A 17,452-nucleotide genomic window follows, 5' to 3' on the forward strand; every position below is an offset into this window, starting at 1 on the left:
GATAATGATAATGATAACACAGAGGCCGAAGTCAGATTGTATTAACATACATTTTAAGGATATGAAAGTAATGAGTAGTGAGTTTCTCAGATTTACTCAGCAGCTCACATAGAAAAGCAAGGCATTAATAACTGTATATCTTTATTCAAGGCATTTAATACTGTTGATAATAACAGCTTGTGTTCTGCTTACTTCTGGTCTCAAATTTCAAAATTGAAATGGTGGTCCCTGGAGCAACACTATCTATGATGCGCCAGGAACAACACTAACACGAGTTACAGGCCATGGTCCACCAAGAGCAGCGTGCCCTGGTGGGCCCATGTTTGGAAAACGCTGCGAAAGTGCCGTCTTGGATGCCCCTATGGTGGGGCCCTTTTTCATTAGTTTTGCCCCTGCCCCTCAAACATCCTGAGTCCGCCAGTGTTGCACAACCATGTTTCTACAATAGCCCAGAAGGTACATACCAAACACTGACTCTGGAGAGGGCACTTGAGGTTTTAGCAGCCACTGTAGGAGAGGCGAGGAGTGATCAGCTGGCTGCAATGTGCAACCTCTGTCGCTGGAAAGCAAGTATGCATTTCACAACAGCATGGAGCTTTTGATACCTACTCAGATCTGTACTCTTATTGGAAGTTCAGTAGATACAGTAGAGCAATATAAATGCTTACCTCTGCTAACATATGAGACTCTCCTTTATATTGAACACCTTACTCAAAAAATGTTAATTGAAATTTGATTAGTGAGCTTGTTTCTACTTTAATAACAAAAAGCATGACACAATATACTATATACTATCTACACAGGGTTATACAGATTTGATTTATACTCACACTGCTGTCAGTAGCCTTGTTGTGATATTGTATATACGTCTCTCTTTTAAAAGATATTAAAGCTAAACTAACTAAATCTATATTTTAACAGCCACAGAGGAACTGGTGAGATTTGATTTGTAATCTCTCAAAAATGATTTGATCTATTCCATTTCTCGGAAAATCAGCTGGTTTTGGTTTGTGACTAAGATGAAAAGCATGTCCCAAATACTTGTGTGTAATTATTTCCTCCGTACAGAGCATCCATAAGGTCACGGTAGAGCTTCTTTTTTTTCCTTGTAATATGTTTTGCTTTCCCTCTGATTCATCATTGCAGCAAAAAATAAATAAATAAATAAATAAAAGCATTGTATTGTAGGGGTTTGTGATCATTAGGGGGTTCTGTATCTCTGTGTATTGCAGGTGAAAATAAAGATTAAGTCGTTTTTAAATAAAAATGCTTATGTGGATTTTGTTGAAATGCTTCGATGCATGCTTAGCTGTTAATCTGATAACACACTGTACTTACAGTATGTAGAAGTATCTAAACACTGTAGTGCTAAAAAAAAAGACAGAGTTTAAGAGATTATTCAGTTTTAAAAAAACAAAAAAAACATTTAATCCCACAGAAATACGTCAAACTATGATTACAGAATGATCAGATTGAATCAGTGGTTAGATTTTTAGGCGGGATAATAAACTCTTGTCCTCTTATCTGTAGATTTCATGGGTCATTCTTTGTTGTAGACCTTTATGTTTTACTCCATATTGCGTCAAAAACACCCTCCACTTCCTGTGCAGAACACAGCACAATAAAGAGGAGAGGACACACTGCCGTCCCCACACAGATTCCTCAGCTGGGCAGAAATTAAAACGTTTGATCTGAATTCTGAAGCTGTTTGTTTGGCCTCTGTAAATGGGCCTATTGTATGCAAATATTGCGCACAGAAGCATATGACCCCACCAGTGCAGGGCAGTGGCTAGTGTGAGAGAAAATCATTAGCAATGCAAAGTCATGGTGCTCTGATACTCTTGTTCACAGTCAGAGACTGAAAAAAAAAATCTGCTAACGTAAATGTTTTGGATGTGCTTTACTCCAGAGTACAGCTGAAGGTAAGTCTGCTTCATTTTTAACCCGCTTATCAGATCGTGTAGCTGAAAGAATGATGGTTGAAGCTGGTTAAATCTGCTTTACTGGTATGTCTTAAACTGACCCTGAAGAGTTTGGATGAAGACTCACATATACAGATACAGATTAAACTAATGTTTTTTCTAAGAATTTCATTAAAAAAATGTTGTTTTTTTAATAATAAGAATAAAAAACTGTATTTATTTTGCACTTCAGCAGTCATGTTGTGTTGTAGCTACACAGTTGGTCAGAAAGTTTGAGTAAACAGCTCTTATACTCTGAACAATCAGAAGTTTAGAACGAAAGGATTCCTCCTCCGATGCACGTCAAGGCAAATTTGCTACACAAATCTTAGAGAGTATTACAGACACCGTTACGTTAGGGTCCAGATGCTCACTTTGCATGCTACACCATGGCGACTGGTGAAAGCATGTCACATGACGCATGGTGCCAGACTTCAGTGTTGCACTCTTAAGTGGCCTGCCAACTGCAGAGGGGGACAGAGAGGCTTCCTTCTTCTCTGGATTCACATCCATGCCAAACCAGCGGGTCAACATTGTCCTCTACGCTGCCTCCTATGCCTCTTACACCTCCTGCTGAGCCGGGTAACAACTCTGACATTTATACCAGATACCATATTCGGTCATGGTGGGGGACACTGGACAACAAATTATGATCAGGACAGATAAAGCATCTGTCCTAGCATCTAAGAATGAAATTAATCCTGGACTTAAAAAAACGATGATTTACAAATTTGGCGGAAAGAAAAAGTAGAAAACCTGAGGTGTGATTAATCAAAGTATCCAAAATGCTGTAACCTCAGTTGACCTTTTTTGAACATATCAATTTCATAGCTGGTGTCCTACCTGTAAAGGAACAGTATTATGTGATTTATTACGTAGGTAATAACTTTGCACTTAGACGACACTTTAAACCTTAAAAGTTGACTTTACTTTAAAAAAGTCAGTAAACTGATTACCTCAGAATAACCAAATAAAAAAGACTATTAGAGTGAAGTTGAACGAGCTAAAAAGTTTAAACAATTATGGGTAATTTTGATTTAACCGGTTTCCTCGATGTTTCAAAGTAAAGTCATTTTTGTCAGCTTTTACAGTGTTAACTTGCAATTCTAAGTTTGCTTCTTTTATAGCCTTTCTTTCATTTTTGTCTCTGGTCATCAATGGAAAAGCAAGATAGACAACAGAGTTGAGAATTGAACCTGCAACCTCTTTACTGAGGCTGCAGCGACCGCTCGTTCTGCAATGCAATTAATGTACTCAAGCAACTGCTGCAACTGATGATTATTTTCATTTTTATAATTCAAAAGTTACTTCCTCAATTATTATTCTTTTTTTTTTTCTGAGGTGTATGATAACACATTTTTCTCCTTTCAAATATCATCGCTGTACAGCTGCCGTGATACCATTAGCACCAATAACATTTATGTAATAAGATAATCATACCTGTTGGTGATGAAGAAGCTGATGATTTACTAACCAGGAGCTGCATAAAGAGTCTGGAGGTTATGTTGTATTTAGTATTAGGAATTATCATCTTAATTTGCCTAGAGGTCCACAGTCCGGCTCTTCTTTAACAAAAACTTGGTAAATCTGAGAGATGTTTGGGATATGGATCTTAATTTAAGCACAGAAGAACATTACATTTTGACATGAACAGATTTCCCATCACTTTTAAAAATTATAATTAGTTTTGTTTTTTTTTTTTTAAAAAGCTATTATCAAAAAATGTTAACTGACAAATGAGATTAAGTCAATTTTGATGTACCATTGCGTATTTTTTTCCCGCCTTTATTATCAACTCTGACCTCACACGATTGTCTCATTACGTCGCCTTAAATCGTTGGAAGACCATTCAAAAAGTGTTTTTTTTCATCTGAGCTCACTTTTCAACACAGGACACCCTTGATGATGTGTGATACATGTTGGCTGATGCCGAGTGGTCCGTATAATGAACCAGTTGAACACCACAAATGGCACCAAAGATGATAATTACTTTTAATCAGTTAGAGTGGAAATGTTGTTCTTTTGTTTCTTCTTTTTGGAAAGAAGTAATCAGAAGTATTGGAGAGTGGCTGCAAAAACCACTGCCAGAACCTCCTCTGCTGTGTTTTTTAGTTGTCTTGCGCTGGCAGGTTTTACTGACACCTCAAGGAGTGTTTTCTCCCAGTGGAAAGTCAGAAACAGCCCGGTTTTGCTGAAAGGCTGGCATTGCCACTGATGAACCGCGCATCACTTGCAAGGAATCCTAATTAAAAAGGAAGTTTGGTGTATTTTTTGCAATTTGTACAAAGACAGACACAGATATGAAGAAGATGTTGTATTAAGTTGTACTTTTATTAATGCTTACTAGTTTGTGTTTTTTTTCTGTTAGCTACCGCTATGTGCACAGATGTGTTCTGTGTTCTGATGATGAAGAAAATAATCTTCTGTACAATATTCTCTCAGCTGTTGACCCTCTGATGTGTTTTTCCTCCATCAGACCCGGAACCAAAGATGAACTGGGCATCATTTTATGCTGTCATCAGCGGTGTGAACAGACACTCCACAGGCATCGGCCGCATTTGGCTCTCTGTCCTTTTCATTTTCCGTATCCTGGTTCTGGTGGTTGCAGCAGAGAGCGTGTGGGGCGACGAGAAGTCCGGCTTCACCTGCAACACCCAGCAGCCGGGCTGCAACAGCGTCTGCTATGACCACTTCTTCCCCATCTCCCACATCCGCCTCTGGGCACTCCAGCTCATCCTGGTCTCCACTCCCGCCCTGCTGGTAGCCATGCATGTTGCCCACCGCCGCCACGTCGACAAGAGGCTCTACAAACTGTCAGGGCGGACCAACCCCAAAGACCTGGAGCAGATAAAGACCCAGAAGATGAAAATCACAGGAGCTCTCTGGTGGACGTACGTCATCAGCCTGTTGTTCCGTATCATCTTTGAGGTCACCTTCATGTATGTGTTTTATATGATCTACCCTGGCTACAAGATGATCCGGCTGGTGAAGTGTGACTCGTACCCCTGTCCCAACACTGTGGACTGCTTCGTGTCGAGGCCCACAGAGAAGACTGTCTTCACCGTGTTCATGCTGGCTGTGTCAGGGGTGTGTATTCTACTCAACATTGCAGAGGTGGTCTTCTTGGTGGGAAAAGCCTGCGGTAAGCATCTGAACAATGCTGGAGACTCGACTTTGGGGGCTTGGATCCAACAAAAGCTCTGCTCGTTCTAACAAAACAAATAGATTTTATACCTGCACAAGGGGATGTATAAGTGACCTTAAATCCAGATGACAGCCATTAATTTAACATGTGAGTAAGGCGCATATAATATACTGCACATCGCAGTTTGACAAGGTGATTATCCAGATTATCCAGTGGATTATAATCTCAGTGACAAAACACACGGCACCAATGTCAGCCCCGATGGAAATGGCACGAGTGAATCGGCCTTTTTCACATGTGATCTAAAATGTTAACATGTAAAATGAAAATAATGTCCAATGTGAATTTTTTCACAAGTGATTGGCTTTTTCACATACAAATTAAAATTTTCACATGTGAAATTCACATGAAACCTATGGCCGATAAAACATGATAAAGTGCCCTTCCAGTGGAGTAAAACGTGGTAAATTGCCCTTTAGGGTGCCCGTTCAGTGCCCTTTTTTTGCGTTGGTGCCGCACCACATACCACTGGAGCCCTTTTAATTTTTTTCACTCCTGCCCCTAAAATATCCTTTACTGGTTATTGTCACATGTGAACAAAATTTTAACATGTAAAAACAAAATAATGTCACATGTGAACTGGAAATTTTCACAAGTGAAAAATGTACATTTTAACGTGTAAATTACAAACATTTAAATGTGGCATTTAGTTGATGCTTTTTTTCACATTTAAAATTCTCACATGCGTAAAACAAAACATGGCACATTAAAGTCCATAAAATTCACTTCTTCACAGGTGAATTCAACATTTTCAAAAGTGACTGGCTTTTTCACAAGAATGAAAATTTTACACATTTCATTCATTCATTCACATCTTATTTACTTTTTTCCACATGTGGATTAAACCAATCAATGCCACATTCAATCACATGAAAATCTACATGTGAACTAAAATATTTGGCATGCGAAAATAAAATAATGTCACATGTGAACCGGACATTTTTCACACTTGATTCGCTTTTGTCACATATGAATGAAAATTTCCACAGAATTTTCACAAATTCACATTTGAATTGCATATTTTGCAATCTGTTTTTGTTTTTTCACATGCGGATTAGAATTTCCACATGTGAAAACATAAGTATTAGTTTGACAACATGTTTCACACCAGTGTGCAATACACAAGTGTTCTCACCAGACTTAAGATGACTTGAGACTGTACACAGCAGCATTTTCGACTGACAGCTTGACGTTAGGCCAAATAAAGATCAATTAAGTAACATTTTATGAAGCAATATTCCAGCTGACCACATTATAAGCTTTTGTTGTCAAGGACTTGTTTTGATTGTGATGAATATTTTTGGTCTTATAATGAAAATATAAAACCATGAATTGTCATTCTTGTCATATGCTATTTAAGATCACCTGACCGTGTCAGAAAAGTGTGCCGGAAATATGATGAAATGATATTCTGGGCATTTTTATAAGTTATTATATTCTATTATTTACATCAAATATGATCACAAATGTCATGCTTTAAATCTACATGGACTGAATCTAATGAACTGTAGGATTTACGGCATTTCTTTCTTTCTTTCTTTCTTATTCATAGCTGTTATACTAATACATGGAAAACATGTTGCATTTCATAAATGTTAAATTATAGTGTTTATTTAATGCCGATTCTTTACTTTGAGTCATTAGATATAATCGAAGCAATAACTCACATGAAAAAAACTTGAATTGCAATGTTTCTCTGGTTTACTACTGATTGCTAAACATGTTATTTAAATGTATTTATTTTGAAGCTGGATGTTTATATACTGTCAGTACACAGCTGAATAAAATCGACCAGTTTGTGTAATTGTGTTTTTTTCACCAAAACCAAAATGTGATTTACAACTTCCAAAAATTAACATTACACATGCTGAAACGACTCATGTGAAATGTCTATGGCTTCTTATATTGTCCGATTTGACCTTGATGGGAGTGTTACAACAAATTATATCTAGTTCATGTAATACCTTACCTATCACCAAAGACCAGCAGTTACCTGTAACATGAAATTAAATCACAGCGGTGCCGTCTTCTGTGATTTTTCTCAGCCGTCAGCAATGTGAAAAACAATAAATGTGAATGAAACTCCATCAAACATTAAGTGGCGCTTCACGGCAACTCCCCGGAGCCGTGATGCCACCTGTGAGGAAACGTCTCAGTCTGATTAAGTTCTCCTTTTGAAGGCCAGAGTGCAGTTTTGGGTTATCAATAGCCACAGCATGTGAGGGGTCAGTGTGCGGGTGACAATGGTTGACCCTGTGGACAGCTGGAGTTGCCGTGACCGAGCGTGAGGGCACTTATCTTTTTATGGAAGGCATCAACACACACCATCTATAGAGTCAAGATTGACATGACGCACTGTACCAAAAACAAATTCCTCCAATCTGTTATTCCTGTCTGTGATTAGTGTTGGTGCTGACTGTGTGCGGGCAAAGTTCATGTTATTTGTAGGGCACTTCAGTCCCGCCCACATGTGTTTCTTAAGGGATTGGAAAAGTTTGAGTTGTCTATCTGAAAAAGGCAGATTTTTTTCTTTTTTTAAAGCAAATGAGAATTATTGAGCTGGTATAACACTGTTCAGCTTTTTCATTAACCAGTAATCATCTTGTGTTGGTATGTATGGTAGATATCAAGCTTTATAACAGCAAAAGTTGTCACTGATTAGGTAAAATGTTGTGTGGCAGTCGTAATAGGAGAACATAAATAAAAATACACAAAAAATCCTGCATCCAAAATTGTACTTAATTTTACTCAAGTTAAAGGAGCGATATGTAAGAAAAATATATATACTTAAAACAAATAGGGGACAGCATATTGCTGGAGTAACCGCTAACTATTGCTAACGGTGTCAGCTAGTTAGCTCTGTTAGCTGTGCAGCTAGTGGTCCGGTTACATTATATTGTGGGGGATTTGTTACTGATGAAATCAAGTGTAAGCAGCATTTTATTGCCAACGTGTACCTAATTTCATTTCACTGATATACATTTTGACAGTGTAATCTGTAATGATGCAACATATTTTATTGCTTTTTGTTTGTTTTGGATACAATTTTGGATCAGAAATATTGAGAAGTTAAAGGTGCATTATGTAGGAATTTTAGTGATGCTAACCAACTAGTCATCCCTGGCCTGAAACCACCACCTTCCAGTGCTTCAGAGCTCCTGCTCTTGTGGTATAAACTCCAACACATCCAGTCCAAGCAGACTCGAGTTAGCTGATAGAACAGCTAACTGCACTGCTAACTGAGCTAACAAGTTATTTGCTTATTTGGTTTATGAATTCAAGGTGGCAAATTCTTACATACTGCACTTTGAAGGTATAAAGTAGAGAAAGGTGGAAATACTCAGGTACAAGACAAGTGTATTAAAGTTGTTTTTGTGTGGTACCAGAGCAACATGATGAATAATAATAATAATAATAATACATTTATTTTGTATAGTGCTTTTCATGGTACATAAAGACACTTTACAGGTTAAAAAGCAGAATAATAAAAAACAACACAATAAAAATACAAAAAGAGACAAGCTAAATGATGGCATGAATGAAGTGTTTTGCTAAACTTTGAGTTGAGACAAAGAACTTTCAGATAACACTAAAGAACAGGATCAAGTTTGTATCCTAATCTGAATATTTAAATATTTAACTAAAGCTTGTCAGCCAATCAACAAGCTATGTAACGCTCACTGCAGCACTGAAGGAAGGCTCGACAGTATCTAACGCTCCTCCACACAGTCAAGGGTCAGATCACCATGAGAGTGACAACAAAGCCACTCCCTTCCCCTGTGAATTATATTTAGAGCTCACTGACATGTAAGACTAACCTGCATCCTCACTGGACTCTCGAGCCGCCACTCAGTTGAACAGAAACACCTCTTAAGTGCTTAAGCGAGGAGTTTTTAAACTTGTTTTCATCTGTGCTCGCACTGCGACCAGGACAGACTGGGTTCAGTTGTGGTAGCTCGTTGAACACTGGGCATTAATCAGGTTAGAGAGGGAGGGTAGCAGGCGGGATCATAAAGCCTCCAGTTAAGAAGTATTTGAGAGAAGTTTATCTCCAGGGGCTGCAGTTTCCTCCTCAGTGCTTCGGGAGAAGATGGCCTCTCTGTGAAGTGAAGAGGCTCAGTCACAGAGTGACTCTGGATCTGCATTTCAGCGGGAGATGAACATTATCAGGTATGTCTCTCTTAACATTTTGATTTATTTTGAATTTCTTTTTTTAATCAACCCAGAAAACATCTACCAGTTATTTAATTAATTTGTCCATCTACAGTATCTATAGGATGGCTACGTGTAGACTTCAGGATTAAAATCAATTACACTTAGAAAAGTTACTACTGTGTTAAAAGTCTTGTCGAGATCCTTTCATTCCTCACCGACAATCTTTATGTACTTCAAACAGGTGCTCAGATCCTGTCCGTCAACCACAGTTCACTGAGCCCTCTTCCTAAAGGACAAGTACAACTATTTTTAAAGTTAATTTTTGCTATGTTGTAACCAATAGGTCCTGAAATCTAAACTAGAAACCTAACTCTGGAGTCGGGGAGCACAGCTGGGTACAGTGTCACAAGATCTAGGCCGATGCTGCGAGTCTCCCCATCATGCTCTAGGGCGTTCTCTCACACACAGTGAGCTGTGTCCTGGCCCTTTTTTATCAGTGTTCATTGGATAGGGCACATCCTTCAGGAGTACAAACAGTGGATTCATGATAAATCAATGTTTCTATTGGTGAGTCTCTTCTGAAGTACAGTAGTCCTTGGTTGTAGGAAAAATACCATTTTTAGAATAATTTTAGATATCATGAGTGAATTATGCAACAACTAAGCCGAGTAACCACTCAGCTTAGTTGTTGCGTAATGTGAATATAACTGCACACATTGTCAGTTTAAAAATTATAATTATGATGATGAATAAAATGCATACAAACAAAAGATTCTGCATTTGATATCATGTTCATTTGGACTGCTGTGACTCCTTCTACATTTGTATTTAAAGCTGCTAAAATCAATAATTTTAACAATGGATCAGATGTGTGTGATTTGATAGGTGCCATTCATAGTGAGGTATCAACAAAACATCACCTCAGCTCTATGGAGCATTTTAGCCTCTTTCATTTCATCATTTAGGTTTTACTGCCCACACGATAATATTCATTCTCACTGCTCTCAAACTACAGACAGACAAAGTTAGCGACTAGCGAGGGATCTTTGTGGTGCGTTTAGCAGCTAAACTGCCAGATAGTTCTGTCAGGAGTTGGTGGAGACCAAAACAGAGCAAAAAGGGGAGTGAATATTGCACTGACATTCAAATTGACAAAAGCACAACTCAAATACATTTTAATTTTGCTCTGCATCTGCTTGTGTTCTCCTTACATCTTATTTTGAATGTATTTCTTTGCCCCTGTAAAGCACTCTCAAAAGGAAAGGCCTGATGTGAAGCTCCAGGACATACTGCACCGAGTCTTTTTAAATCACAAGGCCAAAGCCTGCCACATTACTGTGTATTATTTTTAATCCACGTAAAAATACAATTATCTCTGATTAAGCTTGTATTTTTCCTCTCTCCTACAGGTGTCTCTCTGGTGTTGTGGATAAAACTATATTCGTGAGGCAGTATGGGGGACTGGAACTTGTTGGGGAAGCTGCTGGAGAGCGCCCAGGAACACTCCACCGTTGTGGGCAAAGTCTGGCTGACGGTGCTGTTCATTTTCCGCATCCTGGTGCTGGGAACTGCTGCTGAGAAGGTGTGGGGCGACGAGCAGTCTGGCTTCACCTGCGACACCAAGCAGCCCGGTTGTCAGAACGTCTGCTATGACAAGACCTTCCCCATTTCTCACATCCGCTTCTGGGTGATGCAGATCATCTTTGTCTCCACGCCAACTCTCATTTATCTGGGCCACATCCTTCACTTGGTCCGCATGGAGGAGAAAGAGAAACAGAAAGAGAAGGACCTCGCCCTCCACATGGAAAAGCAGCAGCAGTTACTTGGCAGCAAGGCCAAGAAGGCCCCGATTAAAGACAACCAGGGGCACGTGCGTTTGCATGGCACACTGCTGCGAACCTACGTCTTAAACATTATCTTCAAGACCCTGTTTGAAGTGGCCTTTATTGTAGCTCAGTACCTCCTGTATGGTTTCGAGCTCAAGGCGATGTACACCTGTGACCGCTGGCCTTGCCCCAATACGGTGAACTGCTTCATCTCCCGCCCCACTGAGAAGACAGTCTTTATCCTCTTCATGCTTGCCGTGGCCTGCATCTCTCTGCTGCTCAACCTGGTGGAAATGTACCATCTGGGTTTCACAAAGTGCCACCAGGGCCTCCGTTACAGACGATCACAGGCTGCAAATGAGGCTCCCAAAGCCCTGACTGAGGCGGTCATGCCCTTTGTCCCGAGCTATAACTACTTTGCCGGTCATCCTGCAGTACCTGAACCTTTCCCTACGGACTCAAAGTACAGCATGGCCGAGCCGAACTCTGCTTACAGCCCCTACAACAGCAAAGTGGTTCACAAGCAGAACAGAGACAACATGGCTGTGGAGAGGAAAGGAAAAGCAGAGGGAGACGATGCGAAGGAGAGGAAAACCTCCACTTCTGCCTACGAGTCGCCCCTTGAAAATCATCGGAGAAACAGTCAGTCGAGCAAGCACAGCAATAACAAGAGCAGGCTGGATGACCTGAAGATCTAGGGATCCTCTGTGGAACAACATGCATCTGCCCGTCAAAATATGGACGACTGTTATATACAAAAAAGAATGTAGCTGTTATCAGTTTGCAAGTCCAGATTTGAGAGTGCGAAGTATAACTCTGCCGCTCACAGGATGTTTTAATGTGAGAGGTCATTACAAACAGGCTTTAAAAGGATATACCCGTAAATGGTTCTCAGTAAGCAAGAAAAAGCGAGACGCAGGGTTAAATATGGTGATGCAAGTTTTACTCTGATGTCACTATGAGTTTGATGGATACAAGGTTGAAGATAATAAGCAAAGGAAGCTCCTGATTGAAGTCTTAATTCCTCTTGTGGTATCAAAATTATAAACTGCATTCGTCGCTCTGTCTACAGTTCTGCTCTCGAATCTTTTGAGATTTTGACTTAAAGATTGATTAAACATTTAGTCACACACTTGCTCAACTGTTTTGACATTAATAAACTTCCGTATGCGTAGGTAACAGAGATGCAGACAACTTGAGAATCGTTTTGTTTACAAGCAATTTACTTAAAAATCAAAATCAAAGAGATGCAGTTTGAATATGTGAAATGTTTGGGAGACAAACTCCGGCTTTTACCGTCATGTTACGCTTTGTTGTATATATGGAGCATGTACAATGCATTATTTAACTTAAGAATGACACAGCTATAATGTAAGATATACATAAGAGCCACATAGTTTACCATGTGAGATGTCTCAAAAGCTGTGATCTGTTCAGGAGACTGTTTATTTGGATTTCTACAAAAGAAGATTTGTTGACATTCATGCAATTATTTGTGACTGTGTAATTCAAATAAACTGATGTGCAGTAAAGGAGTGTTCCGTCAATCTTCATGTTTTGTTTGTTTTTTTGTCGTCAGGTCTACTGTGATCATCAAGAGGCTTTCTCACTTGTCATAACAATGTCACAGATATGCTCTGCCGATGTTTCTTCTCCTCACGTGCAGCTTTTTCGCGACACTGCTGGAGGCAAGTTGCCGATAGTCGGATGTAAATAAAAAATGCTATTTCACAAAAACGTTATTATTCATCCATCAACTCAGTAAATGTTACCGTTTCAGAGCCTGTGTTAGTATTCATATAAACCTCTTGCAGTGTTTATCACAGCATTCATTTATCAAATATTAATTAATATGTGATACCTAAGTGATTGGACGTCTTATATTTGAATCAGCACAGTTTGGTTTGCGCTACCTTCTCATTATGATCATTTTAATCATTTAAGTGGACGCAGACCTGGAAAAATGGTTTACATTCACCCTGAAATAAGTTAAACACGTTATCAGACATTAAAAGAACGACCTAATCAATGATTACTTGACTACGAACGCTGAATTACATAGTGTATATCTGTTTGAGAATTATTGACTGGGCCTTATCACAAGTTTAAAAAGGAAAAGATCCACTTCAGTGCAAAAGCTTATCTGACCTTCATATGAAAGATTAAGTTTAAGTGCTGTGACTATTCAAAGATCAAGAACAACAACTAGTTTAACTGACTACGAAAATCATTCAGGCGCACCGATCCGCAACCCAAGTCGCTCTTGAAAACGAGGTGTGTCAGATGAAGAAGGCTACAGCTGTTACCTCTATAATGTATAAGACACATATTTAATCAACATTTGACAAATAAAAATCTAAAATGTCTGTGACTGTTGCCGGTCTGCAATACGCCCATCAAATCATAAGAATCAGCCTGAATGAAATGATTGAAGCTATTAGCAAGCTAGTTGCAAAAGAATGGCAGAAGAAGTGCAGCCACGTTTTCCCAATGTTTAAATGCTAGCTTAAGAGCGGTGATTGCTAAAAATAGCCATTTTGTTGTTTATGTTTATTATGAATGAGAATGAGGTCAGAGTACGCAGACACGCAGACCCCGAGCCAAGAAATGAGTCGCTACAGCGGCTAACACAGTTAGCACAAAGCACACAGCCACGACAGAGAGCAGTAACTGCCTGGCTGAGTGGCCTTCCGATATTAGAGGACTCAGATCAGGATCGGGACCAAAGAGACTTCATCGGGATATCGCAAGAAAATTGGTCTTCATGATGTTATACAGTTAAATGCATTTAAAATTTGCAAAAGGTTCAGTCTTTCAAAGGCAGAAAAGTCAACACGAGTCTTCTGCGGACAACTGCCTTCATATCTGTTCAAATTTTATACTCTCTCCTGATTGGATCATGGGAACTGGTACTGTTGTGTGTGGGAGCCAATCAACAACAAGTCTTGAACTGAAATATGAAAAAAAAATCAATGACGTCACATAAAAACAGAGGCTTTGCATCTGATACAAACATTACTACTGTATGAATGTTATGTGATGATTAATCTAACGTTGGTGTGATGTGATACCATTTTCACAGTGTATCAATGCAGCCCTGTTAATTTTTGCCTGGAGCTGCACCGCCAGCTGCAGCAAACACGCACAGAGTGGGATGTGGATGGACCCATTTCTAAAGCACATGCCATCAGACGCTGGTGTGAGAGCTACTATGCTTCAAAGACTTTCTCGCTGCTGCTATAAATAGCTGCCGTGAACACTTGGATTGTGGGTGATATGGGGGGCAGGGGACCAAAAGTTTCTTCTCCTGCATCAGCAACAATAACAAGTTGTTGCCAACAGTTTTCAATGTGGCAAAATGTGGAATCTGTGTATTTTTTTCTGTGCACCAAATCACAAAGACGCTCATTAAACAACGCTAAATGGTCTGTTTGCACTTTCAGCAAGATTATAGCAGCAATAGTTTCATTAATTTAGTCAAATACTGTAAAAACTAAGTAATTAAGTTTTGATTGTCCATGGTTTATCCCAATAAATTAATTTTAATTTCCACTTTTTTCATATTTTACAAGTCTCGCTGAGAAGTTTTTAAAAGCACCAGCAGCATTTTGAAGTAAGGTTGTCATGATACCAGAATTTTGAATGTAATACAAAACTAGTATTAAAAATTATACTTGAGACATCTTTTGATACCTTAGGATCAAAAGTAAATGGGTTGTAGGCACACCAATAGAGTTTTTTCCCCCTTGAACCTGCACACTGTGCTGGTACAGAAAATATCACTGAACACATGCCAAGACATTTGTAATAATGTTCATATCTGTGCTGCCTTGGGTTTAAAATCGAATTGTCGATCGATTCTGTTTTAGTTATTTAGTTTTTTACTCTTTTCTTTTTAAAATTCTCAGGAATCTGACTTTTTGTTCAGTCAGAACTCCATTTTTTTCTTTATATTTTGTATATTTCATTAATATTCAATACTCATATTGTCTTAAACTGGGCCCAGTGTGTGACCCTGCCCTGGGGATCCCACTGGTCGTTACTGGTTATCTATTGTACTGTAAATCTTTGTAATGATATTTGGCACAAGGAATTAATAAAGTTCTATCTTTTCTTTTCTTATCTTATCTTATCTTTTTATTTTAGAGTGGGCCTAGTCCTCTTCCGTATACTTAAGATACTATCAGATGCTGAAATTGTAGAGTGAAACACATGGTATCGAAAAAGTATCAAAGTATCAATATTTCTGACAATCTTTTTTGTCTCAATATGTCTTCAATATCCTACAGGAGTAACCAAGGCCACTGGCATGTATGATTAAAGATCCACCCTGATTCAAAATAGTGGTTGTCTTGTCAGGTAGAGCAGTTTGTGAAAGGCCATGGGTCTCCGTTAGCTTTCATCAATCTTATAAACCAATACGAGAACTCACAAGCATCCAGAGCAGCCTGATCTCTCTTGACGGGGCAAGGCTGCAAAATGAACAGGTGACGGGGTTAAGGTTGTGAACTCTGGGTTACAACCATATGCAACCAAATCTCGAAGCCAGAATAGTACGAGCGATACGCAGAGACCATCCGTCACCGAAGTCACACTGTTGCTCGTAAATCAGAGGGACAGAGGGCACGCTTTAGGACGAGTCAACGAGGGGACATTTCACTGTTAATGATGATTTATTGTGGATATACGTATGGTCCAACGGTTTTGCCATTCCATAAAGAGGCTATTTTTGTCAGCAACGGTGTAATCCTGCTTTTCAGGTCAAAATATGACCCACTAATGGAGAAGAGTGACCTGTAGGACAACAAACAAGATGTGTTTCTCTTTGCCCGAGACAATAAAACTTGGCCTGCATTACACGGTGGTACTGTAGTTCAGTTTGCAGTGGAAATATAATTTAAAAGTTAAAGTGTATTTACATCCCGATTCCATTTAAATGTAAACAGCCAGAAAGTAAGCGAGTAGCATGAGTGTAGTTTAGTGTGTTGGCCTTTCATAAAACAGCTTTTAAAAGGTCTTATTTTGGCAGCGAGGCTGACGTCCTCAAAATGCGTCATACCATCACTCAAATCGAACATAATGCCAGGATTGTTCCATTAAAATGCTCATACTTACTGTAAGTCGGAGCACCATAACAGGTGGAAACCTTTTTGTGGCCACAGATCCAGACGGGAAGCTTGACAGGGATTGTAGATATTTATTGTTTGCTTCTGGGGGGGATAGTCAGCTGTTGCGAAGGGGCAGAGAATTTCCAGACCTGCGGCTGAAGTCTGGAGTCTCTCTAAAAACAACTATGACAGACACAATAAGCATTTATTGAGTCATGACTGCCCTGTCCACCTCTTGAAACAGTTATAAAAGATTGACAATGTGACAATAATGTGACGATGTGGAGGGGTTCCTTAGGTAGCAAGAGTTATCGCCTGAAATCTGTAGGTTTCCTTGGCTTTATAGAGCTTTGTAGAGAATTCCAGCTCATTGGTTTGCTTCCCTTTACAGTTATGGTTCACTCACACCACTTTCAGCTGCTACATGAAAGTGTTTTCAGCAACAAAAGAAAAAAAAAACACCCCAAGCTCCTCTGTATGCTACCTGGTCAACATTACACAGTGTGCATGGTTGGAACATTTAGCAGCTAAAGAGTGAAATATTTCCCTCAGGAGTTGGTAGAAATGGGCAGAAATAGAGCTTAATGAATGACATACCAGGTGAACATAAATGAAACCGAATAATTATAACACTGATAACTGCTGGATGTGTAAATACACGCCTTAAAAAATCAACTTAAAAGGTGTAATTTGTAAGAAATGGCATGATTTCCAAAGTAGCTCCAAAACCATAGCTGGCAGCAACTGGACTTGCAGCTCTTTGCTGTAGCTATCTTTGGCTGAAGCGACTATCTGCTATTAGCACAGTTAGCTGTTGAGCTGCCGGCACCGCAACCTCCAGGTGGCTCACTTAACCGGTCTCCCAGTGAGCATAGCCACTGAGACCAACAAATGCCAGTTTGAAAACTTAGGACACAGTATGGAGGTGATTTACAGTGACTCAATCAGTACTATGACTCAGGGGACAAGTAGACACACCGGAGGGGGACAGGAGAGACATAAAGCGACAGAGAAGCGAGAGTCGGGCATCAGCAGAAACTTGAACTCAGAAGGTGTTTGTGTTGTGTTTTTCTTTTTAGTGAGGATAACAGGTGTGAAAATATCTCTTTTCTTGATATTTTGTGAGTTTATTTTGTTTACTTGTTAGTGAACTTACCTGTTTTACATCTCCCAGCTGAAACTACGGAAGCTATCAGA

At 39.4% G+C, this 17,452-nt stretch overlaps 2 protein-coding genes across 3 annotated transcripts; both read left to right on the top strand.

Annotated features, from left to right (window-relative positions):
* The first annotated feature begins 1,815 nt into the window (after positions 1 to 1,815).
* gjb1a (gap junction protein beta 1a) lies at positions 1,816 to 6,970 on the top strand. 2 transcript variants are annotated; one of them, XM_084373527.1, is made up of 2 exons: positions 1,816 to 1,922; positions 4,438 to 6,970. In XM_084373527.1, exon 2 carries the CDS (start codon positions 4,452 to 4,454, stop codon positions 5,172 to 5,174), a length of 723 nt encoding a protein of 240 aa, XP_084229653.1. In that variant the 5' UTR covers positions 1,816 to 1,922; positions 4,438 to 4,451; the 3' UTR covers positions 5,175 to 6,970. The 2 variants fall into 2 exon arrangements, with proteins under 2 accessions (XP_084229653.1, XP_084229652.1); XM_084373526.1 differs by lacking the exon at positions 1,816 to 1,922 and adding an exon at positions 2,446 to 2,543.
* A 2,054-nt stretch (positions 6,971 to 9,024) lies between these two features.
* Positions 9,025 to 12,694, top strand: gja2 (gap junction protein, alpha 2). The gene is made up of 2 exons (XM_084374183.1): positions 9,025 to 9,336; positions 10,731 to 12,694. The coding sequence occupies exon 2, from the start codon at positions 10,775 to 10,777 to the stop codon at positions 11,843 to 11,845; it is 1,071 nt and encodes a 356-aa protein (XP_084230309.1). The 5' UTR covers positions 9,025 to 9,336; positions 10,731 to 10,774; the 3' UTR covers positions 11,846 to 12,694.
* Positions 12,695 to 17,452: the final 4,758 nt, after the last annotated feature.

The sequence above is a fragment of the Pagrus pagrus genome, assembly GCF_965226575.1.
Source record: "Pagrus pagrus genome assembly, chromosome: 14".
Taxonomy (NCBI): domain Eukaryota; kingdom Metazoa; phylum Chordata; class Actinopteri; order Spariformes; family Sparidae; genus Pagrus; species Pagrus pagrus.

What these genes read in the sequence shown, in the direction of transcription:
- gjb1a (XM_084373526.1), top strand. Translation starts at nt 2,516, where the DNA reads ATGCCTCTTACACCTCCTGCTGAGCCGG. An exon ending in TACACCTCCTGCTGAGCCGG is followed by an intron (nt 2,544 to 4,437) that starts GTAACAACTCTG and finishes TTCCTCCATCAG; the next exon opens with ACCCGGAACCAAAGATGAAC.
- gja2 (XM_084374183.1), top strand. Translation starts at nt 10,775, where the DNA reads ATGGGGGACTGGAACTTGTTGGGGAAGCTGCTGGAGAGCGCCCAGGAA.